The following is a 25,067-nucleotide window of genomic DNA, read 5'->3' as shown; positions in this document are numbered from 1 at the left end:
ACATGATTTCTTTATACCGAAAAAAAAAGAGAAAAATAATAGAGGGTTTTCTTTGTAAAGAAAAAAAAAAGCTTAACTCTTTGTAGGAAATTAGAAAAAGAAAATACAAAGTGCATCTCATTTTAATAATTTTTTATATTAAAATGATAATGTATTTGATAACTCAAGAATTGGTCAGTGTGATCCTATGGTTTTAGAAAAATTATTCGTTTTGAGTATATCCATATGACTTCTTTTTCGAAGATCGTAAATTTCAAAAGATATTTTTAAGATAAAAAGTGATCCGGACTTATGAGTCCTTGATTTTCCTACTCGTCAATCAATATACTACTAAATATATCAGTATCTCTATTCCGAGTAAGAACATAAATAATTTGTAAAAAATAATTATGTATGTAACTTTCATGTCAAAATTCTTTTGCAATCAAAGTTTTTTTTTTCTTGAACAAAGTGCATCTCATTTTAATATTTTTTAATATTAAAATGATAATGTATTTGATAACTCAAGAATATGTGCGACCCAATAGGTTTAGAAAAATTATTCTTTTTGAGTGTGTTCATATGATTTCTCTTTCGGGGATCGTGAATTTCAAAAGATATTTTTAAGATAAAAAATGATCCGAACTTATGAGTCTTGATTTTTTTACTCCTCAATCAATATAATGCATCAAAATCTCTACTCCTAATTTATTTTCATCTTCATAGTTTTTTATGTAATAGCATCAAAATATATGTCCCTTACAAAACTTATTATACCAAATTTAGTACATATTCATTACCTCTCGACTCAAAATTAATTTTAGAAAATTATCATTGTTAAAAGAAAAACATAATTTTAAGAAGAAAAATTTGAATTTTCTTGCAAATTTGTTTTGTCTTAGAAAGAAAAATCATCTAAAAAGGAAAAAAAGAGAAAAAAAAAAAGTGTCCCTCGTGAAAACCAAAAAAAAAAAAACCTTGGAAATAATAAGTGGTGGATTAACATAAATCTGTATGAAGCTTATACTCTTAATTGACACCACCACCGTAGCATCGTCTTATATGCATAAATGAAAACCAATAATAATCGAGATTTCTTTAGTTTTGCTTCCCAAGAAATGCTTCTCTGAGTCATGCCATTAAATAAATGGATGAAATCATTGAATGAATGCATTAAATTCCCCGTATGTGTCACCATAAAATTCACTATTAATATGGCACTACTCCCTCTCGGCACTGCAAGATGGTACTGTTATAGTCGACAGGAACAGTAATTTCTTTTGCTTGGGTTCTTTGCCAGAAAATATGTATTATTTAGTTCTTATTTTTTGAATTTTCTTCATGGTCTTTTAATTTCTTTCTTTTAATAACGTAAAAGAAACTTCTTTCAACTCGAAAAATGAATATTTCTGTGGAGAAAAAGAAAAGCTTTACTGTAGCCATGTCATTTACCACTCCGAGATTAAGGGATGGCAATAGATTGGATAGTCGAATCCACCGAACCCATTTATGTTTAGATGTTTTATTTACATTTAATATAAATAAATCATCTCGTTTGGAATTGACAATATATTATTACTTTCATTTTCATTCTTTTTTTTACATATATGTCAGTGGAAAGTTGCTTTGGATTAGATAAAATTTCAAGTTTTATGTCCATTGTTAAATAACAATCATCAATTAAGGTCTTTCTTGAGGTTTAACTGAGATTATTTTGATATCGAAGTAGTTTTTATTTTTGGATTCGATAGTGATACGGCCATTGTTTTGGCCAAGTGGAATTCGATTAATGATTATTATTAAGATGTCACATCAATTTAAGAGATAATTAAAAATTTATTGGACATATCACATCGAGTATTGAAATAATATATTCACTCGTTAAATTGATGATCGTAAAAATCACATTATATAAAGCGATATTCTCAAATATATCATGATTCAAAACTTATTTGTTCGGGGCTTTTATCATCTATGAATATATACTGGCTTGACAATTAGAAGATTTTGCTAAATAAATCTTCGATGTAATCTTTTATAAGAAGCTTAATATATTATATAAATATCTTTCGTCCTCGAACTAAAGTGAGACGAGGGATACGAGCTACGAAGTATTTTACCTTCAAGAGGATTTCTCCTTCGTTCATGTTCTAAATATTGCTATCAACTTATTTTACTTTCGAGAGGATTTCTCCTTCGTTCAGGTTCTAAATACTCTTACGAACGTAACAAAACTCGGAAAACTAGCTAATTTGGATAAATTTCACAAAGATTTGATGATCAAACTTGACTAGGATTAATCCTAAAATTCACAATAAAGATATCAGTTTGGTCTCCTCTACTTACTCTCGTACAACTTCGCATTGATGCTCCATTTATATCCTCAAGGAAGTAACAACGAACGTAGCATCCAAAATCTAAGAATTCGAACTCCCAAACCTTAAGCATAAATGCTTCCGTAAAAGAATAAATGGTCGCATCTGCATGAATTTAAGATCGCATCCACCAACATCTGATCGAGTTCATCCATGGGGACATTCCTTCCTCCGTTGGCAATCAGCTTTGTTGTGCTTTCCTCTTCCTCTAATTCAACGATCTACGTATGAAACATCACTTATGATGATTGGCTTCATTAAATGGCAAAGAGACCGAAGTTGGTGTGCCAAGTTTGAGAGAATTTGAACAGAAAAATTGGGTAGGGGTGGAGGTGAAATTTGATTTCTAAGACTTATCAGCAAAGATAGTTGACATCTTCTAATTTTTTTTAGATAAAAAATTAAAGAAATAAATTATTATAATTTATAAAGTTCATCAAATGATTAGCTATGGTTAAGAATGATAGTAGTCATAAATCTTATTAGGAAACATAGTCTTCTCGACTCACTTAAATTAAATTTTGATATTTCTTAAAAAATTCGACTCGAATTCGAAAACAATATCTAAATATTTAGATTGCTATGGGTTAGAGATCGGATATAATACATAGGCTTGATTTATATAGGAGATTTCGAAAGAAACTATTTTCGTGACTCGAATCCTACTCACTAAATGAGCAATCTTAACCTACACCATCGTTTTATTTTCATGTGGTAATACATAGAAACAAAACTATGTGAACTATAAAATAAACCTACGAAGAGTTAGATTCAAATTTAGAAACCTAAGTAGTTAACGAGTTTTGTCATTTCTAATGCAGGTTAGATGATGATAGTATATTTCTTAAAAAAATCGAGTTAGATTCCAAAACAATATCTAAATATTTAGATTGCTATGAGTTAGAGACTTTGATTTATATACGAGATTTCGAAAGAAACTATTTTCGTGACTCGAATCCTACTCGTTCAAATGTAAACGAGCAATCTTAATCTACGTCATCATCGTACTGAATCTTTTATTTTCAAGTGCTAACAGGATATGTACATAGAAACCAAAATATGTGAACTATATATGGATTAAGTTTTCATTCTTCGACCAAAAGGATTGGAGAAAAAGGACACTGAGCAAAATGAAAAGCACCATCACAAGTCTTGTATTTACCTGAAAAGAAGAATCTGCAAAGAAATAAATGTGGGAAAGAATCTGGCTGATGACATTCAAGTTGTGGATCCACTGAGAGGAACATGTCATCAATGGAATGGTTCATCATAAATGTTCTGATTGCAAGATTGTTGGACATCCTGTTGGAAGAGATAGCAACAAAGAAGAAGAATCAAAGAAGCATGGAATGGAAGATCAGAAGAAACAGCTGTTGAATGCAAGACAAATTTAAATAAGTGATATTTTATGGCACGCAGTCAGTGCCAATCTCAATCTCGAATGAAAAATATAAGAGTTACCTTACGACTATTGACAACCAGCGTAGAACTATGTCAAATCTTATGAACAGACGACTATAAATAGTCGTAAATAGTGCTGCTATATTATTGGTGTGGTTGATCTTGAGGTGACTGCTGGTGAAATTTAAAGAGCACAGAAGGCTCATAATATCTCAGGAAACCATTGATGAGGAAAGAAAACAAAAACTAATTTGGGAGTTGAGATAGGGTTTTGGTTGTGAACTAATAAATCACTTTAATCTACCATGGAAATGGGCCAAACCAATAAATGAAGAGGACATCAGTAATGAATGTGAAAGATGTTGGGTAGTGGGTTGCATCACAGGAGCCCTTTAGATTGACAAACTATTGTTCATGGCAACAATGCCATCAGTTGATTGATGGTTAAGTGAGTGAGAGAGCATTAAGTTATTGTTTTCTTGATCCAAATTTAATACGAGAGAATCAATAAAATAATAATAATACAAACATGATGAATATTCATAGTCAATCAAGATTCGACATGGGAGCATAGTTAGCTAGAAATCGATAAGAAACACTAAAATTATACGTTAAATTAATCTTTAACTTAAAAATATTTTTCTAATCACTTACGGTTAGGGTTCTCAGATTATAAATAGAATTTTCTTGAAATACGATACAAGATATCTTGTGTCTTTAGATTCTTAATTTTAATCATTGATCCTCCTTTCGAGTATCTTTTTTATCTTGAACATCAAGAAAGACGTTATAAATCACATACCGTATATAAGTTTTGAAGAAAATATCGAGGACCAAATTAAGAGCTAAATCTCTTAATCAAGTCAAAACAGCATCCTGAATCATTAGTTAAATTCGTTTTGATGATGGCCAACTCTAACAAAAATAATACCGAAAATAAGATTTGCATGATCGGACGCCTTAATAATTTTTACGGATGTAGGTTTTGTGTGCTAAGGCCATGCTAGAGATGTTCAAAAGGCTCTCAATTTGGTCATCAAGAAGGTAATTGGTAGTTGGTAGTTGGTAGTTATATTGGAGGTAATTGGTTGACAGGTTTTAGTGATGTTAGAAGTAATTGGTACTACAAGTTTGTCTCTTAATTCCCAGAGAACATGCCTTTCGATCATTGAATTGATTTACCTGCCCAAAAAATCAATCAAGAAAACACAGTTTTCCAAGTAGAATGAGAGAAGATTGAATCAATGAACATTACAGTGGCTTTCATGTTTCCCACTCCCTACAGTCTACACCTCTCCTGTGATCTGATCCCTTATGCACCATCTTCTTCTTTACCTATTTCTTCTCTCCGCTGTTCTCAAAGACACCACTGTCCTACTTTGAAGCTGTCATTTGATTCCCTAATGGTGATTCGAGTGCGTCGTCGTCGGCTTCGCCTTCTTTCTTCTCGACAACGATAGACTCGAGAGAACTCCAAGGAATTAGTATGTTTTCTTTAATTAGAAAAAATATTTATTATATTAAATGACGTACACACGAGTTAGTATTGGGGATGAAAGTATCTTTTATAGTGTTGTGTATTAAAGACAACATTAGCTTTGGATTTTTTCCTCTGTAGTATGATTTGAGTTTTTGTTTCTCTGTGTAAACATTAGACATTAAGGTACTGTTAATATCTTCTCGTGAACGTCCTGTTTTTGTTCCTTTCTTGCAGCAATACTTTGATTGATTTTCTTGGACTTATGTACTCATCATCTTTCTTTCTCTGTTATCTGTCCTTCTCCTTCAATAATTGATGACTTTGAAGCGTTAGAATTTTAAGGATCATATATGTATAATTAAATATGTTAAGTTATTGTTTTGATTAGTCAAAATTAAAGTGATATAATTAAAATAAAATTATTTGATTAAGGGATATAATTATTATGAAAATTAATTGTGTAGATACCATCAGTCATATTTCTAAATCAGATAAGTTATGAATATGAAAATCTTGAGACACAATTACAGATTTATCAATTATAAATATAATTATAATTATAGATTCATCAAATCAAATTACCGATTAATTTAGAAAATACTTTAATAGATTGATCAGGTACGCTTTCGTGTTAATATATTTTTTAATTGTTGTAAGATTTTATGCATATTATAGTGGATTTAATAAGTTTTATGAAAATATTCTGAAATTTTAAATCTACAAAATATGTTTGAACCAAAATTTGATTTTGATTCTAATTAGTATCCGAATTCTAGATTTCCTGAAAAATAAAAGAGGGCAATAGAAATTACATCACTTCAACTTAGTGAAATTTTAATTAAAATAATCATAATCTTTTATAGAAAGCAAGATATAAGATATAAATGACTTTTGTACTTAAACTAAAGAACAAAGCATATAATATACGAACGTATTCTATCCTTAATTTTTATTTTTTGACTTTTTATAATATCTCAACTCTCCGATTATTCAACTAATATAAGATTAAATATGATCTTAGTAAGTAATAAAAATATTATCTAACTTGTGTTGGATGTTTGATTCTATCTTCGTTGATATATGATTTTGCATGTGATATAATATGATCGATTTAAATTTGGCTTTACAATTTTATACTTTTTATGAATATGTTCAAATTTTATGATTGTTTTGAAAGCATAGTATTGTCATTTTGTTTGCCAAAAAAAATTAACTTAGGACTAGTGGATGTATTTAGCATCCTATCAAGTGATAGTAAATGATTTGATTACATCAGTTTCTTTCTCCTTGGTTCTCTATTTTGCTCATCTTCTTTCTTGGTCATTATTATCTTCTTCTCAATCAATCTTTTTTGTTGTCACTCAAAGCTCGGATGCAAACAATACATGGGATGTGATTGAAAACACAATTAGAAGAATAAAGATTTCTCATTCCCCATCTTCACCATAATTTCTCCTCCATTATCCTTTTCAATAGAGTCTAAACCCTTATCCTCTTTGTCATCATTCGTACAACATACTATGAATATCCTTTTTGTCATCATTTATACAGTATTATGAATCGAGGCTTCTACCAATGCGATAGTTGGAGAGCTTGAGACGTTAATGAATGCTATCTTATCTTAGATGTTCTTTTATCTGATTGAATTCACCCACCCAAGGTAACAAGTAATATCTTAGTATTAAATTTAGTTTGTCCTCTCCTATCAAAATTTAGTTTCTTTTTTCTCTCGAGATCACTTTGATTTTGCTTTAATAAATATGATACACAATATATAGTGAATCCAATATCAACTTTCTACAAAGGATTATGGATAGCAGATATCATAAGAATAGAAGATGATGATAGGATTCCCTTAATAATTGTAAAAACAAAAAAATATTAGAAAAGGAATCCAATGCCTAAAAGAGGGTGATTTCATGATTCAAACATAGTGGATAAACATTTGCCTATTTTGAGCATATGATGTTTGATCCTAAGGGAATGTAATCTTTCCACCATGCATTTGATCAAGACACTTTGATTCATTTGCATGCATGTTCCTATTTATTTCTCTTAAGCTTGCAGACATACCAATGCATATTACATATGCCTATTTATACACATTATTTCTAAAGGTTGATAGTTAACAAATCTTGAAGTAGGTGAGATTAGATTTGAAAAATAGGAAGAATAGTGATGAATAAATTAAATTAGTGTCTCTTAGATTTCTCCTCTAATATTGACAATCATAAAAAACAAAGAGGATACTAATGGTGACAACTAAAAAATCAGATGAAAAAAATAATAAATCAAAAGACTGTCTAAAATTGCTTTTAGAATGGGAAATTGAGATGAAAGCTTCAGAAAACTTGAAAGAGTCATTATGAAATGTGTTTATGATACCATAAAAATATGTGCAGCTCATGGGAAGAGAAAGAACAATTAGATATTGATGTGTAAAAATATTGGAAATTGTTCTGATGTACCAGATAGAGAGAAAAAAAAAAGAGGTTAGAGATTAATCTTGTTTTGTCAAGGACAAAAAAGAGTAAGATTGTCATGTATTAGCTTCAACTAATATCTTGAGTGGCATTTGTATCCAACCATCATATATGATAGTCTGACCAATTCAACTCACTCACTAACCCAAAATATCATCATTATTTAAAGCATTATTGAAAAAACAAAAACTTGAAACAAAGATAGACTAAAATTTGAAATGTCAAAAAGAACAATCACAAAAACAAAAATTCCAAGAAGGTCAAGACATATATATTCCAATTTACATATATATTAAAGGTCGGATCAAACTTGAGTTGGAGGTTTAAGTCATTTAGCAGCACAAGAGTTGATTTAACATATCTAAGCTTAGGCAGGCTTGGCCTCAATCGGAACTAAAAGTCCATATCACATCTCACCATCTCTTCCCACCTTGTAAGGAGTGGAAAAGGCCAAAAAAGATGAGAACTTGGCACACTGGTCAAGGGATCTCTGCTCATTCACTAGCAATCATGAACTAGAAAGAACAAAAAGTTGCAAAAGATTTTCCAGCTAAAACTATGAAAAAAGAGTTTTAAACCACATCAAAGCTTGTAAAAATAATGAAAACTATCGAAAAAATTATATATGTATATATATATATATATATCCAAAAATATTGGTTTCATCAACTTAACTTAGGATGAACACAAAAAAAAAGAGGCCCAATTGGGTAAGAATGTTGTAGAAAAAAAATAAAATATGAAGAATTTGTATATTTTTATCTTCATAAAATAATAATAATTAGATTTTCTTTGTATTTCCTGATAAAAAATTATTCGGTCCCCTGAAGAAAAGGGTTCCCTCCGCCGTAAAGTAACCTGCGACGTGAAGACAAAGGAAAAAGGAATCAGTAGCATATTAACGAATAGGAATGAGCAAAAGAAACGTTTCAGCTGACGATAAACAAACGGAGCTAACGGACACGAAATGTGACAAAAGAACATAATAAACGCGACCAAGGAGAGACGAGGAAGACGGAGACCTGACGGAACACACACGTGCGAGACTGTTTTGAATGAAGAGGACACACGTGCGACTCGATCGAATGGGGAGGAAGGAACACGAAACGAAGGCGAGTCACACAGCAACGGCAGCAGCAGAAGAAGAAGAAGAATAGATCAAGAACTCTTGTTAAGGGTTTTTTGTGGTTTTTTTTTATTTATTTTTCAATAGATTTATTGTATTGAAGACAAGCGAGATTGATACAGTCCGTCGTCGTCAGTTCACAAAGATCAATCTCTGTTTCGTTCCATTGCTTTACCTCGAGTTCTTCGCCCAAAAACACTGGCGATGGTGGTGGTGGTGATTGTATCATTGCCAGTGGCTTCCGTGGTGCACGAGGTAGTTGCACGGCCTGGGGGCCGCATGACGGCCGTGGAGGTGGTGGTGGTGTCCGTGGTGGCGAAGATCCCCGGCGGCGGGGGGCTTCTCGAACCGGCCGGCGGGCCTCGCCGGCGCGGAGATCTGGTGGACGCAGCGCTCAGCGGGCACCGCCACCGAGATCGGCGTGGCCCGATGGGTAGGGCTCTCGCCGCCGCCTTTGTTGGAGGGGGGGAACAGAAAGGCCCGGATCTTCTCGCGCCCGGCGAGATCGTACTCCTCCACCACGTTGGTGAGGTCCTCGTCGGACTTGACGGAGACGAGGGCGTCGAGGTCCTCCGTCGGCAGCTGGCACCGGACGCTCACCGCGCCCCACCCGCACAGCTCCCTCATCTTCTCCCGCAACTCTGTCCACCATCCAAACCCCACCCGTTCTCACATCTCTTCTCCTCGCGATCGTAAACGAAACAAGGAACAAAGGGAGGGAGGGAGCACCTGAGAAGGGGACAGATCGGTCGACGGAGAGAACGCGGGTGTCGCCGCCGACATAGCGGAGCTTGCCATCGGGGTAGCGGGGGAGGATCCTGCCGCCGTAGCTGCAGAGGAACTTGACGGAAGCGGCGCCGGGGGAGGGCTTGGCGGCGGCGGGTACGTCCTCCTCGAAGGAGCCGAAGGAGGCGCACGAGGAGGAGGACGATGACAAGGCGCCCACCATTGCCTTGTACGCTTCCACTTCCCCTCTTCGCTTGCCTCACTCTTCCTTGTTCTGTTTACTCGTTATAAGGTGATTCTATTGGCAGGTAAGAGAAGAGAGGGAGGACGAGGGAAGAGAGGATGAAGTGCTTTGGAGGCGGCTTCAAGCCTTAACTTCGGCACCCTCGTCCCTTCATTTATAGGACGGAAGGGAAGGCGAAGCGTAGTACGCAAAGTTAATAGAGGATTTATTTGCGTTTGGTTTTTTAATATTTATCCCGGTAATTAAAAAAAAAAGAGAAATAAAGCATTTTAGCTCACAGATTTTAAAATAAAAATCAACACCTTCACATATTTAATTTTCACTAAAATTTATCTGGAATTTTTTTTATTTTACAACTTATAACAATAATTAACATCAAATATTTTAAATAAAATATAATATATTATTATATAAAATGATATATCTCAGATTTGAATTTAAATATGATATAATAAAATTATTTATATTTAAAAAAACACTCAATTAAGGAAACAAATTTAAAAACTAAGTGATGTCGAGGGTTAATTGAAAGAAAAATATCAAAAGTAGTCTTGACGTTTAAGGCAGCAGCAGCCATTCATCCACTAGTAAATGGTAAAAGGACTGCGGATATTATTTGGGCCGCGAGGGAAACGACGGCAAAGGGTCACGCAGTAGGCCCCCTGACAGAGAGATCAAATGGGTTTTATGTGGTTGTCATACTGTCCCAAACGCCCCCCAGCCTTGCTTTGGTCATATCTTACGGCGTGGACCAGGCTGTCTATTTGCCTTTGCGTCGGACCAATCCTTTCTTTTCTTTCTTTTTACAAAGATTCTACAATTCGTTTTTTTCCCCCCTCTCTCTCTCTCTCTCTCTCTCTCTCTCTCTCTCCATATATAAATTTAAATAGGTTTTGTAATGAAATATTCATGGAAGAAAGATTGGTATCGTTCACAAGAAAACAAGCCAAGACTTGGGAAAGGTCAGAGATTCCATTTGGCAGAACTCAAGTAGGGGTTACTTTAGGTTCACAGATTCCTCTGGCAGCTGTCTTCCCTCTTCATTACCGGTCGTTTTATTTTGATTTGAAATATACATGTTGGCCTTCCCATCTACCAAACACCGAGGAAATGAAAATATCAACCGGGATTTAAGTCTAAAAATTGGGAAATAAATTAGTGTGGTAAGTGTTTACAGTCAATGAACACTATATACGTTTGATCGTCCGGACATGCGACCCAGTCAATGAGCACAAGCCACGTGTAAGTAATCATTACGAAAGGAAGAACGCTCTAGAGGTAATATTCGTCGAGGACATCGTAACAGCGAGGAGATCACTTAATCCAGAACACTCCACAGACCACCATGTGAACAAGAATCGACCGGCCATCATGTGATCAGGAATCCATGGGGTCACCTCCGGTTGTTTGGCCGCCTTCTACCATGGAAGATGGAGATCGTGGTGGCATACAGAAGCCTACTGCCAACGTTATCTCCTTTCCTTCTTCTTAGGATCCGACCAATTGCGTGCCAGTCTTCCTTTATCCCCCCCCCCCTTTTTTTTTTTCCTCCCTCTTTAGTGTTTGCCTCTTATGTATTTTATGGTGTCCTTTAGTTTATTTTGAGGTGCGGAGAGCACCGTGGCCTCTTATCTCCTTATCCCGGTTGGCGGTGGTGGGGCTTCACCCGTGCGACGCGTCAGGTTGGGCCGGCAGGTGGGCCAGATGTTACTGCCCGACCGTCCGAGATATCACATCCCCCTGCCAGATGCAGGCACCGATGCCTGTGGCTCTTCCCGTCCTACGCCACGTGACATGTCCATGGCGCAGACTGCTGGTGTTACGGAGGACACAGTCTGTTGTCCACTTCGTTCCCATGCTTTATGATGTGTTGCTGGACCGGACGAGTGCACTGTGGCTCTGAATCGAAATCCACTCATTCACCACATCAACTCGTAAATATGTACGACTCACTAAAATCGGATTTATACATCTAAGATAGAGAAATAGCAATGAGTCGAATTTTGTGTTTAAAGTTCAAATGCAAGACAGTTAATCGAATCCAAATTCAAGTAATATGATAATTCCTATACCTTTGGGCTCATACTTATTTTCAGGGAAATCTTTTTTTTCTACCCAACTTTAAATCATTTTCCAATTCCTCTAAAGTTCTTTTTTTTCCAAGAAAAAATAATTTCTATCACTGTACAAAACGAATACATCCTCAGTGCCTCCAGATTTTGGGAACTTCTATGAAGTCAACAAGTGAATACACTTGTTGGCTTCCCTGGACACCACATCAATATTTATTTTCAGGAAAATCTTTGTTCTAACCAAATTCTTGTGAGAACTTGAAAGTTTCCCAGCACAATACATAATGTGATTTCATGGTCAGACAAAGAAGTCCATAATCAATGTACACCACTTTATGTACAGAATTTTGACATTAATTAACAAGCAAATCATCATAAATGCTCATATGACCGAGGAACTATTTTGGCTGATGTAACGCATCTACTATCTCTAAGTTTAATTAGGGTGGAAAAGGAATTATATTTATACAGTGATTTAGGCTTGTGGCTTACTCATCTTGATTCCTGGAGCACTCTGACTCCTCTCATCCCATGGGATTGGTAGGTCCACAATAGTTATTATTTATAGTCCTTTTCTTCTCTTCTGGTGGAGAGTTCATCAAGTTGCTTGCACATGGGGCTTCCTCTGGCTCAAATCTCCAGGGAAAGGACCACCAAGTTGCAAGCAAGAAGGGAATATCCTGGAATCAATAAGATTCCCAAAAAAATTACCTAGTTTTTTTTTTTATTTTTTATTCCTCCCAATTGTTATTTTGACCTACCCTAAAATTATTAGTCTCCCTTCACTTTATATACAAAATTTTATACTCACAAGTTTATGAGATTAAAGGGTGCAACTTGATGTAATATAGGACAGTAATTATAAGATTTTTTTATATGATTTGGTGATCAGTACTAGAGATACAAATGTAGATCACCAAATGATGAACAAGACTTGAACAAAGAGATATATTCTTAATATCTAAATATTGAATATATATGCTATATTAGAATTTAGAGGGGCAAAACTGTGCTATTTCCAAGATATGAAAGGATAAAACATGCAAAAACAAGGGGTTTTCCGTTCATTTTTTGTTGGAGTATCAAAATATCACTCAAGCTTCTACTTGGAGGCCAGATTCATTCGATATTTAAAGCTTACCACATGGCCATGGGCCCTTCGAATAGTATGCCCACTAAGGTTCAGATGCTCTATATCTTTTTATATATACAGTACAAAAGCTAGGTTGATCACTGACTCAAGTTAGGAGGCCATGGAATGATGGAAGTGACCTAATTGATTCCACATGGGCATGAGAAAGCTCCAGTGCAGATTGCAAACGCTGCACCATCGAACTTCGGATCTCTGAAGGAAATCCATTCCACCAACCAAAAGGAATCCAACAATGGAGAAAGTTCATGAGATCGATACTGAAATCTTTCTGTGCTTTTTGGAAAGCTATTAATGATATCAGCAGTTACAGCTACCAATCCTATGCTTGATCTCCAAGCCATAGCGTGGTGCAGAGTATGGGTTCAAAAGTCCAGTATGTACGGGCAACAAAACTATTTCAAGGAAAAGCAAAGAGTAGAGGAACCTAATCGCATTCCTATATGACACAAGTAAACAAAACTTGATTCGGCTACCAACCCTTATCCAAAGAAGTGCCCTATCAAATGAGAATCTCCTCCGCAATAGCTGACCCACCATTCAATTATATCCTTTGGGCTGTATGCGGATCAGGATGACACCCTCTGCATGGTAGGGAGTCACAGTCAGGTACTCTTTAATCGGATTTTGATACAAAAATAAGTATCAGAAATAGGATGAAGATGGCTTCTCTATCATCAATCTATAGGCAAATAACAAGTCTTGTCTTTTTATTTTTGGGGTACCTTCACCAACCCAACCCAATTAACTCGGATTCAGATATTCTTTGATTTGAGTCTAAGACTGATTTATATAGAAAAATGAATCTGGCTTCATGTTTAAAACATATGCATATCTGTTAAAGCAACATGACCAGCATCAGCTCGACATGTGCCTTACCATGCAGACAACGGTAGATCAATTGACCAAGATCAAAGTTAACAAAATCCTTAAGTGGAAACAATTCATAAATTAGAAAATATGCAAACAACATTTGACAAAATTCCAAAGTACATTGAGAAAAGCAGAACGGCCAAATGATCAAGCATATAGAATACGATAATTAGAAATTGTGAAGACTATCAAGAGGATGCACAAAGGGAACTGCATACCTTGGAATACATCAACCAGTTTCTTGCTCAAACTCATCACCCTCAGACTCCCCAACATTGTCGACATCATCATCTTCTGCACCAGCATCGAGTTCCTCCTTGCTATCAACAATTTTTCTCCCCATCACAGGCAGGTTACTGTTTGTCTTTCTGATTTCACTCCACTGCAGGTAAGGCAACCGTAAATGGATCACACAAACTGACAAAAGGATTCAGCCACACAGTAAAGGTTATAAGCGGTTTTCATAATTCAGATAAGATCAGCAACACCAACATATAAAAGGTCATTTGAGTAAAAAAAATACTACAAATAAAGAAAACAAGGAACAAGATAGCTTGGTTCTTTTTCTAACAATCTACTCAGTGGCAAAGGCAACCAGGAATGCTAATTGTGTTGTTTCGTATGTTTCAACTTTCAACAATTAGTGCCCTGACGAGTAGTCTATTTTCTCATCGTTATGGACCTCATGCCATGTCAACATCAAGGACTAATCATTTTTCCTATAAACAGGAAACAATTGTCTCTAGAAATTGAATGCATTATTTGGTACTACTGTTGGCAAATAGGCAATCAAAATTTCAGCAAACAGTTAACCACAGAAATACTCTTAGAAATAACATCTCCACAAAATAACACAAGATATGCAACAGCAAAAAATAAAATATTCTTTTTACTATAAGACAGTCTTCACTATATTTAGATTATCACAAAATCTGACCACAAGTTCAGTATAACTTTGTTAAGCATGACAAAAACACTCTTGTAAGACTACATTTATTATTTGTAATGAATTTTTAAATAACTGTAATGTTTCAAGTTTTACAAACAATGGCCAATGAGACCAAGGATACTGCTTTTGGTTCAATATTGACAAATAGAATTTGTAACATTGATTTATCTCTTCACCCATGTTATCATTTTTTATTTCAGAAACCAGAGAGGCATTGCTTCCACCAAATCGGTTTATAACTTCTTGCTTTTCCCTTGGAAACTCCAGTAAGGTGCGTTAGCCGTTGTGCGTTAGTTTCGGAGTGTTATTACTGTGCTTCTACAAGTTGTGCACTAAATTCTATTCAATATTCTAGTTTCTAGTGTGTTTTTACTCAATTCTATATGTGTATCTCTTGAATTTCTTTATTTTCAAGCAACAAGGGGTTCCTCAATTCTATTCTTTGACTTTCCGGGCGAAGGAGTGATGTTAGCTTACTTTCCAGGGTGAACTCGATTCTCTTCGACAAGTAAACAAGAAATGGTGCAAGCTCTCAGGTAAATATGTGGACAATGGCGATGGGTGCCATCATTTGTAGAAGCTTCCAGTCTTGCCTTGTACTAAATACTTTTGTTAGAAACTTTCGCACCTGCACCGTCGCCTCCCAATGTCCAACAAACTTGCTCGACTTGGAATTTGTAATAACTTCCTTTGTTCTCTTTGTGGATCTACCCCGGAATCTATTCTACATTTTTCTGAATTTGTAATAACTTCCTTTGTTCTCTTTGTGAATCTACCCCGGAAGCTATACTATATTGTTTCTTTCATGTACGCTTTCTTTTCTCTTTGGCTAATTCTTCAACAATACATGGCCATTCATTTCCTCTTTTTTGAAAACCAGCATGAAGGTCAGTAGTTATATGAAGGTGCAAACCTACATATGCATGCTGCCAACACCTTACAATCTATTATTGCCACAAGTTTATGGTGGTTATGGAAAATCATGAATGAGATCCTCTATAATCACACTAATCCAATGAACCCAACTCGTCTTTTACATAAAATCATTGCATGTGTCATAGATAATGATGAAGCCCATAAACCTAATGAGCCTACTCAAGAGAAAAGTCATATAAAAATTCAATGGATAAAACCTTGTTTAGGATAGTTTAAACTAAATTGTGATGGCCTCTTAACGGAATCGAAGGTCTGAAGAAGGATTCACGAGATGGCATCAGACATATCATTATAGAATCAGATTCTGAATGCATCATACAATTGATTCAACAAAACTCAACTATACCTTGGGTTCTTCAGAATGCCATTGTTGATATCAAGTCCTTTGTTGGAGAAATTTGAAGAATGTGATATTACACATGTTTATAGGCAGGGCAATCGGGAGGTCAATTGGTTGGCCAATCTTTCTAGACTTTCAGAAACCACCTTTCTTTCGAGGGGAGAGTGGCCCTCAGATTGTTTTGACTTAATCTGGTTGGATATCCGAGGAGAATTTTGTACTAGACTTTCTAAGTAATAGAATTTTTTACTTTTAGCCAAAAAAAAATACAAAAACAAACTGCTCAAATATTAAAAAACACGAGGAACTCAGATGGGAAAGAAAATAATAAAACATTATCTTCTAACCAACAATCATATACTAATGTACCATATAATGGTATTAGTTGATCAATTCCAAATCCAAATCCAAATCCAGTTTTCTTATGCCCACAACTACCAGTTCAACAATTATCATGCTGGTCAGTTCAGTGACCTTAAGCCCGGTCCCCATGCTGATGAGGAGATGGGAGAGGAGGAAGACGATAAGGTGAAGGAGGAAGAGGAGGTGGAGGAGAAGGCAGGGGAATAAAAAGCATAGAGGCGAAGGAGGTGGTGACGGCGATGAAACTGGGAGGCAGCCATGGCAATGCAATGGGGGATAGCAGCCATGGCAACATGATGGGGAGGTGGCAACCTTGGCGATGTGATAGGAAGAAGGAGATGGTGGCAACTATATTAATAAGTGTAGCCAAACTTGTAACTATCTTGTAAAGAATTTTTTTAATCTAATGGGCACACAGCAAGCATATAGTACTCAGAACACTTGACAAATGCTTTACGCTCCCAATGACTAATATTTCCAGTATATGTAGAACTTTTTTTCTTTCTGAAGATGATTTCTTCAGTCTACTTACTACTATATCTTCAATTAATGTTTTAAAAAGTAGCCGTATGCAGGTGGTAGAAGTTCCAAATAACATATGGCTATAACTGCATACTCAAACATATTGATAAAACAAACACACCTAACAAGTATTTCTCCAGTTAGAACTTTTTTCTTTCTGAAGATGATTTCTTCAGTCTACTTACTACTATATCTTCAATTAATGTTTTAAAAAGTAGCCGTATGCAGGTGGTAGAAGTTCCAAATAACATATGGCTATAACTGCATACTAAACATATTGATAGAACAAACACACCTAACAAGTATTTCTCCAGTTAGAACTTTTTTCTATCTGAAGATGATTTCTTCAGTCTACTTACTACTATATCTTCAATTAATGTTTTAAAAAGTGGCCATATGCAGGTGGTAGAAGTTCCAAATAACATATGGCTATAACTGCATACTCAAACATATTGATAGAACAAACACACCTAACAAGTATTTCTCCAGTTTGATCTCTCAAAGTCACATTGCTGTCCCAATCGAAATAGCTTAAAAATTAAGAAAAATGGACAGATATTTCTATAAACAAACGAAAAGGCCCCTCAGCCTGATCAACTAATTAGCTCCAAGATCTAGGGATGGATTTAGTTTTATTTATCAATTAGCAAATATGTCATTGTTTTTAGATTTCTCAGAAAATAATTTAAAGAATTAGGAATTTTTTCTGTATATAACCATACCCCTTGGAGTATAGTATGTAGTTTTTGGCTACAGGAATTCAACCTCACTGTCTGCAATGCAGCTTTTTTCCTCTGTATGTTTAAAATAAAAAAAAACCCAAATATGGTTATTGTCTTTTAAATAATCAAGTATCAAAATTATATTTTAGAGATATTATCAAGGAAAAAAATACATGAACTGATTTGTACTCTAGAACAAAGGTAGAGTACGGACCCTGTGTTTGGAATGAAAAAGGACTCACATAAAAACAATTATCCATTTAACGCTGGTGATGGATTGGGTTGTTGATGAGATTTAAAACCCTAGGCAATTCATCCATTCACAACCTGGGTTAACAAAAGTTTCCTTGGATACAAGGACCAGCCAAAGGTTTTGGTCAGTAAATCAACTACACAAATTTCACATTTCACTTTAAGCCATCTGCACTGCCTCATTCTCCACTACTAGGATGACGAGGTGTAAAATCTTTTATGTGGCTTTGGATGGATTCCTCGATTGCTTAGTCCACCTCTAAATCAAGACTTGTTTGATGCTTCTTATTTGTCTTTAAATGCCATTGCTTTCTCTATCTTCAAAAAGCTACAAAGCTAATATAATCAAGCAGGGATTTCAAATTCATAAAGAAGGTAGTACAAATTTAGCATATTATTCTATTTTCTCAATTTAATTTCCAGAGATAACTCTTGCTTTATTCCAGATAACAAGTATGACGGATAATAACCCATTATCAAGTGTAATTACATCTCCAATTCTGACTCCTCCGGTCAAAATAGGATCTATCGATGATCATATCGGCTTCTCCGATCTTTTCCCAACCACACAAGAACATGACTCTCAAACAAAAGCCGTAATCACGGCTTGTGATTCTATCCACATCTTAAACATCCATCGAGCGCAGTAAATACAAAGTCACGAAGAAGGTGCATGATATCCCATTTCGCAGGAGGAAATAATCAATCGAGATAACCAAGTTATACGCTTCACATGATTCCTCCTCTTTTTTATTCAGAGTCCACATAAGAAACCCTAGTTAAGAGAAGCATGAGAGGACCACGGCGAGCGAGTGGAGGGTCGGAGAAAGGCAAGGGGATGAATAGCCATACCTTCTCTTCGAGCTCGGACTCCAAGACGGCGAGGGAGTCCTCGTCGCTTTGGGCGTGGGCAGCGACGGGAAGCAGGGTGGAGGTAGGGATCAGCGGCGGCGACGGGAGCTGCCGCATGAACGCCGGGAACTGCAGCATCCTTCGTCTGCGACGAGGAGGGAAGACGCCGCCCCCTTTCCAATCTCCGGCGGACACAGTGGGAATGCCGACAGAATGCTACTCCACAGGTGGTGTGGCGCCCTAATTATTAACGTGGTTCCCCAGATCACCCGCGTTTTACCTTAAGAGAACGCCACGTGGTCCACAAAATTCGTGCAATCAAGATGTGATTCGAGAAGTTGCTGCGCGCGGGTTCACAATCGATTGAATTCAAATCATTGTGCAGGCTACACACGAATAGAGCCAAGCCAACGTGATGATCACTCTATTGATGGCTCGATCCGCCCTAACTCTAATCTGACAAAGGTTTGACATATTAAAGAAAGATGATGAAATAAAATCATATTATTTCTTACATTATCAAACCATTCAAATTCTCATAACACAAAATGTGTGTCATAATAGGAGTCAAAAAGAAGAAAATTATGAGAGCTCTGTCAACCTCTGAAGCAATCTTTCTTTTTACTGTTCTATTACAGTGGTATCCAACATCAGGATCTTATGGGTTTGATAGCATCATGCCTGATATATGATCTCTAGGATATTAAATGTTGAATATCGGATTTTGATGATAAAATTAATTGATATGTTTGTCATTTAATATATGTTTAAGTGACGTAGGACTAACTTTGATCAAAAAAGGTAAACCGATTAAAGGAATCAGACATTGAGCCGGAGTAAATATGTCAAAAGATTGGATGTTAGGTCGGAGAATCGATCAACGTGTCGACAAAAGGCTTATGCTAAGAATTTAGACATCGGACTGAATGATCGGATATTGCGCTAAGGAGATCAGAAATTCTTCTCGTGTCATAAATGGAATTACTATGTTGTGAGAACATAGTGCGTTTGCTGGCTCTTAAGCCTCTGCATGCATGCATCCAAAGTATTCTATGCGTTGATGTTAGCTTGCAATGGCTTGACCTCGGCATGCATCCTACGAGTGCGCTTGCTGTCGCATTATACCCAGCAAACTGTTCTTGATGAATCGAGGGAGGCAGGCATGATCAGTCCTGGCCGGTTCAAACTGTTCTGAAGCATTAATCATACAACTGACAGAAGAGAGAGAGAGAGAGAGAGAGAGAGAGAGAGAGGTGTGATGGCATGCACTTTGATGGTCCCTTTGGCTTCCGGTCCACCATCAATTCCTCTCGTCCAACGTCAATGGTGAAGAGTCACTGCATCAGTTGCTGCCTGGCAAAAGCGAAGGCGGGGAGGATGAGGAGGAAGACAGTGGCCGGACTAGGTTGGTCCCTCCGAGTAGCATGTGATAACAATACTAAAGTTTGTGCCTGTGCTCCTCGGTGTACTTCTTGCCATTGAGAGAGAGAGAGAGAGAGAGAAGGGTGTTCTTGCCTTTCAAGCATTCATGTCCCCAACTATCTTCACAGTAAAGAGAGTTGCCGGCCTACTTGCAGAAACAAAACTAAAGGTTGTTCTTTTGAAGAAATCATACTCTGCATGATGATCCTTGCTTGCAGAATTTGATCACCAGGTTGCTAAGTAGGCTGCTAGTTCTTGCAGATAGTAGTCTTTTGAGTAATGATCTCATAGTTATGGGTCTCAGCTGGAATTTAGACACTGCAATCCATACTAGAGCTTGTATTCCAGCCGTATGAACACAACAAAGAACAAGAACAAGTCTTGTTCGCAGCATACTCATCTTCCAATCAGGTGAACATCAAAGGTTAATATGTACATTTCTATCAAAAATGCAAAAAGAAGATTACTACTTTAACAGACAATAATCCAATTATTATAAATATTTGATATATCATCACAAAGAAGGAAGATGGATTCAATCATAGAAACATCAGAAGCATCAGGTTTCTCAGGCTTCAAGATGGCTAGAAGAATAAAGTAATAGAAGATAAATCTGTTGCCATGGTTGGAACTCCAATTAGTAGAAAGCATGCATGATCACTGGCAGCAAACTTGACATTGTTGGAGAGAGAAACAGGAAAAATATCTCAAAACTTGTATGTGTTCTCTCAGCTTCTCAGTCCTACTACTTCAATGTCTGAATGATTGGATACAACTCTTGTCCTACTGCTTTCCATCCTTTGGTTTCAGGTGTTCAACTCTTGCTTGATTCTTATGCAAACTCAACCATAAGACTAACGCTTCAGCCTGTGGAGATTTATCTACGCATCATTCAGATGAGAATAAGATGATACATGCATGGAGCTAAGAACTGAACAATATATCTTCTTTCCAAGTGATAGATAGATGATGCTGCCAGCTACCAATCTCTACAAAACTGTATGGCAGAAGAGAATGAACAATGATTCATCAAAGATTCATTATGCTGTCACTGAAGCAGAAACCAAGGCAATCACCATTGTCTACTCCTTATATGTAGTCGACATTACAAGACTAACTCAAGTGGATAACTACTCCAAAAAGAAGAAGAGGAAACAGTAATGAAAACCATCGGACCAGTGTGCTTGATTCCCCCACACATCAGAAGAAGCAGCGTTGCCCAAACTTAGGTCACAGAACCTCCACCTTTATCGATGACAAGCACGACGACTCCTCCTGCCGCGGAAGCAAAGCAAGCACAAGCAGCCATGGCGACGCAGAAGGATCATATGCATGTATATATAGTTGCGAGGGAGGTGAGGAGAGGAAGAGAGAAGGAAAAGAGGAGACTGGTGGTCTCTCAGCTTTTATCCTAATGCAATACCACTCCGAGCATTGCTTTGCAGGCGTTCTCACAGAGAGCTTTATTATCAAAAGGGCACGCATGCATGCGACTCTTTTTTGCCTTTGGCGAGAAGGAAGAGAGTGATGGCGGTGGTGAGAGGCAATGGTGGGGCTGTCTCGGCAAAGGAAAGGGCAGGTTTTGGTGCTGTAAAAAGGTAATGGCACCCTCAAAGCCGTGCAACTTTAGCTCTCACCCTTCCATGAGGCCACAGTTCAAATGGAGCCAATTAGGGTGGCTTTCTGTGCAGTAGAATCTGCATGGCTATATATATATATATATATATATATATATATATATACATGTGATGGACATTACTTATGACATGCATGAGGTCAATGCTATAGAGAAAAGCCTAAATGACCTTCACAAGGCAATACCTCATCACAAGAAATGGAGTATGCTTCATCTCCCACTGCTTGTGTTGTAGATGGAAAGAGTGATGAAGGGATGCTTACATATATGTCCTTTCACACTTTGGGAATGGTATATTTGCCATTTAAAATTTTAATATATTAGTATATATCCCTCCAAATATGAACATCCTATCATTGTCATTAATAGTTAATTAGTTATAATTATATGGCTAATATTAGATTGTTTGATTTATCCCTAATTTGACGTTCTCTTTGTTATTCATTTCTCTTTCTCTTGAGTTTTGTGTTGCATTAGAGAACAATCTAAAAGAAAGAAAAATCGAAGGGATCTCGATCATGCCAACAAGCACCTAAACTAGGATAAATAATTAAGGAAGGAATATCTTATTAGTTATTGTTTATCTATGATTCTACTTTCTAACTCAAAACTAATTTTAGTATCGAAGGGATCTCGTCGAACGTTCTAATCAACCTCCGTCTTTATGCAAGTTAGTATATTGACAACAAACCTTTTGCACATGTAACTTTGAATCGAGTTGGACTAATTTAGATATCATTTATAATTCCCATATCACTTATCAAATCAAATCCTAATGTAGTTTGAAAAAATATCACTTAGTCAGATATGATATTTCCACATGAGATGATCTAAAATCAAATTGAATTATTCTCTAATAACAATATATTAAAAAATAATTAAAGAACATCTACATACAAATGGGAAGAAGCTAGCTTTGCATAACTTTCTATTGTTCAGATATATCCTCTAATTGATTTTAATTTAAGATTTTTTATCCTTATTTAGACTAAGAAATCAACAATAAGGCTTGTGATTGACACCTTAGCAAAATGAGTACAAGTCTTTCTTAAAATTCTAAAGAGTAATATGTTTGATTTTGTTTGGTGTTGTGGAAACCAAATTCTCTTTGATTGTTTATGATCATTAACCCAAAATTGATTAATTCAGTTTGGGTTTTCACTATATTTTTTACCTTTTGTAAATATCAAGTATTTTTTATTTTCTTAAGAAAGCTTTTCCACTTGTCTTTGATAAATCTTCATTTGTCAATCATCAACTTCATTGATGAATGTGTGTATATATATGTGTGTGTTGATGTATCAATAATAATTCTCTCATCTATTGGCTTAAGTAGTAACTAACATGAAATCAAACTGTGAAGATGGTTCTATAACAATCAAAAAGTGGCAATTCTGTAATCAAAGGATTTGGGTTAAACTTCAACTGCTAAATTATTCTCAAAACAAAAGAAGAAGCTAATCAAACTTTACCACATCAAAAAAAGAAAATATCTCATGTATGAATTAGGCAAAGAAAATCCATGAGGGAAAAAATGATAGTCATATGAGACTAATATTTTAGTTCATCTTTTTTCATCTCACACACATAATATTTTCAGTATCTTCTCTTATTTACCAAGAAAATATTCTTATATTATTAAGGATAGGATGAGTCTGAGTTAAACATTTGGATTGAGTTGATGTCCAATTTGATATAATTAATCATCATCATTCAGAATGTAACACAGAAGATGCAATCTACAAGTTTGAATTGATCACACGTCACGAAGTTTAATGCATGAAGAGGTCGGAGGTTGATGAGTTCTTACATCTGACATCAATGGATATATTGTGACACTCTTTATTTCTCTGTTCTAATTATTCTTAATCTACTTTGCTGATCTAAACCATGAGATTTGGGCATTCTTGAATTGTTCATTGTCAGCAAATGGCTCAAACTAAACCCAATCCAACACTTCAAAGCAAAACGAGACTCGGTTCTGAGTCTTGAGAGAAATCAGCATCTCAAGGCTGAAACCGATGGCATGACGGCGCTGCATGAGCACACCTTTAAGCAGCTTTGTGTAACTTAGCAGAGAACACACCGAAGACGTCCTCCAAGAGGCCCTGAGAGATCGTCGGGAAGGTATCGGAATCAAACATCTTCTCCTCTTGCTTCGATGGCATCTGATGGCTCCTGTTATGCATGCTTTGTTGCTGAGAGCTGAAGCCATTTACGATCTCCTGCAGGAGCCCGGATTCGGGTGGCTCTTTGCGGAAGAAGTCGCAGTCGTCGGCGAATTGGTTGGGGACTTCCGCCACGGAAGAAGACTGAACCAGTATGGACTGGTCTGACGAAGAAGCAGCCGTAAAGGACGCATTAATGGAATCAGGATAGGAGGCAATTCCACAAAGACCAGCGGCGCCACAAGTAGGAGGGTCGGTCACAGGAGGAGGAGGAGCAGAGCAGCTCGAGAGAGAAGAACGACAAGGACAACAAGGTGGTTTGTGGTGCAAAGAAGACGAAGAGTGGCTGATGAGGCTGCGAAGGAGAAGAGGGTCGATGGGCGAGTGCAGGTGGGGAACGTCGGGGCAGCGGAGTACACAACCAACCGCGGCGGCCCGTGGTCGCGCGGCGGTGGTTGGAGGATAGTAGAAGTTCGTCCGTGCCTTGGGCCCCCGCATCGCGCGGGCGGCGACGTCGTAGGCGTAGGCGGCCTGCTCGGCGGTGTCGAAGGTGCCGAGCCATCGCCGCTCCTTCGACTGCGGGTCGCGGATCTCCGCCGCGTACCGCCCCCAGGGCCGGCACCGAACCCCGCGGTACCGCGCGCCGTCCTTGGTCGCCCTTCCCCTCTTGCCACTACCAGCAGTGCTGCTGCGGTTTCTATTATGTCCATGACTGCTACTACTGTGATCTTCTTCCATCTCTTCTTCTACCTCATACAAGTACTCACAAGGCAACCGTAGGAGCAGTGTGGATATTTATAGATAGAATTGGAGTATAGTAGTGATGAAAGCTTCGATTGATCTGTTCATGCAATCATAACAAGAGAGAGAGCGAGAGTTAAAGCAGAAGATTAGATCTGTTACAGCAGTCCATATGAACATTCTGATTAGCTGTCGAGTTGTCTCAGTGTGAAGGTTATGGGGGTTTGCATGGGGTGAAGGGCATGCTGCTATCGT

General features: G+C 36.9%; 3 protein-coding genes across 5 annotated transcripts; all 3 read right to left on the bottom strand.

Moving 5' to 3' along the window:
* Positions 1–6,643: 6,643 nt before the first annotated feature.
* On the bottom strand, positions 6,644–9,954 carry LOC135634302 (protein PAL OF QUIRKY-like). Of its 2 annotated transcripts, XR_010495289.1 has the most exons (3): positions 9,574–9,954; positions 9,020–9,485; positions 6,644–8,576 (listed from the first exon to the last, which is right to left on the bottom strand). XR_010495289.1 is itself a non-coding variant. In XM_065144676.1 (2 exons), exons 1-2 carry the CDS (start codon positions 9,791–9,793, stop codon positions 9,070–9,072), a joined length of 636 nt encoding a protein of 211 aa, XP_065000748.1. In that variant the 5' UTR covers positions 9,794–9,954; the 3' UTR covers positions 8,885–9,069. The 2 variants fall into 2 exon arrangements, 1 of the variants encoding a protein (XP_065000748.1); XM_065144676.1 differs by lacking the exon at positions 6,644–8,576 and having other exon boundaries at positions 8,885–9,485.
* A 706-nt stretch (positions 9,955–10,660) lies between these two features.
* LOC135584413 (uncharacterized) lies at positions 10,661–19,081 on the bottom strand. 2 transcript variants are annotated; one of them, XM_065144678.1, is made up of 3 exons: positions 18,846–19,081; positions 14,128–14,291; positions 10,661–11,713 (listed from the first exon to the last, which is right to left on the bottom strand). In XM_065144678.1, the coding sequence occupies exons 1-2, from the start codon at positions 18,981–18,983 to the stop codon at positions 14,139–14,141; spliced, it is 291 nt and encodes a 96-aa protein (XP_065000750.1). In that variant the 5' UTR covers positions 18,984–19,081; the 3' UTR covers positions 10,661–11,713; positions 14,128–14,138. The 2 variants fall into 2 exon arrangements, with proteins under 2 accessions (XP_065000750.1, XP_065000749.1); XM_065144677.1 differs by lacking the exon at positions 10,661–11,713 and adding an exon at positions 13,286–13,620.
* Positions 19,082–23,954: 4,873 nt separating this feature from the next.
* LOC135632520 (ethylene-responsive transcription factor ESR2-like) lies at positions 23,955–24,809 on the bottom strand. Its single transcript, XM_065141135.1, has one exon. The coding sequence runs from the start codon at positions 24,807–24,809 to the stop codon at positions 23,955–23,957; it is 855 nt and encodes a 284-aa protein (XP_064997207.1).
* Between the last annotated feature and the right edge of the window lie 258 nt (positions 24,810–25,067).

This window comes from Musa acuminata, chromosome BXJ3-3 (genome assembly GCF_036884655.1).
Source record: "Musa acuminata AAA Group cultivar baxijiao chromosome BXJ3-3, Cavendish_Baxijiao_AAA, whole genome shotgun sequence".
NCBI lineage: Eukaryota > Viridiplantae > Streptophyta > Magnoliopsida > Zingiberales > Musaceae > Musa > Musa acuminata.
This window is presented reverse-complemented; position numbering and strand designations above follow the sequence as displayed.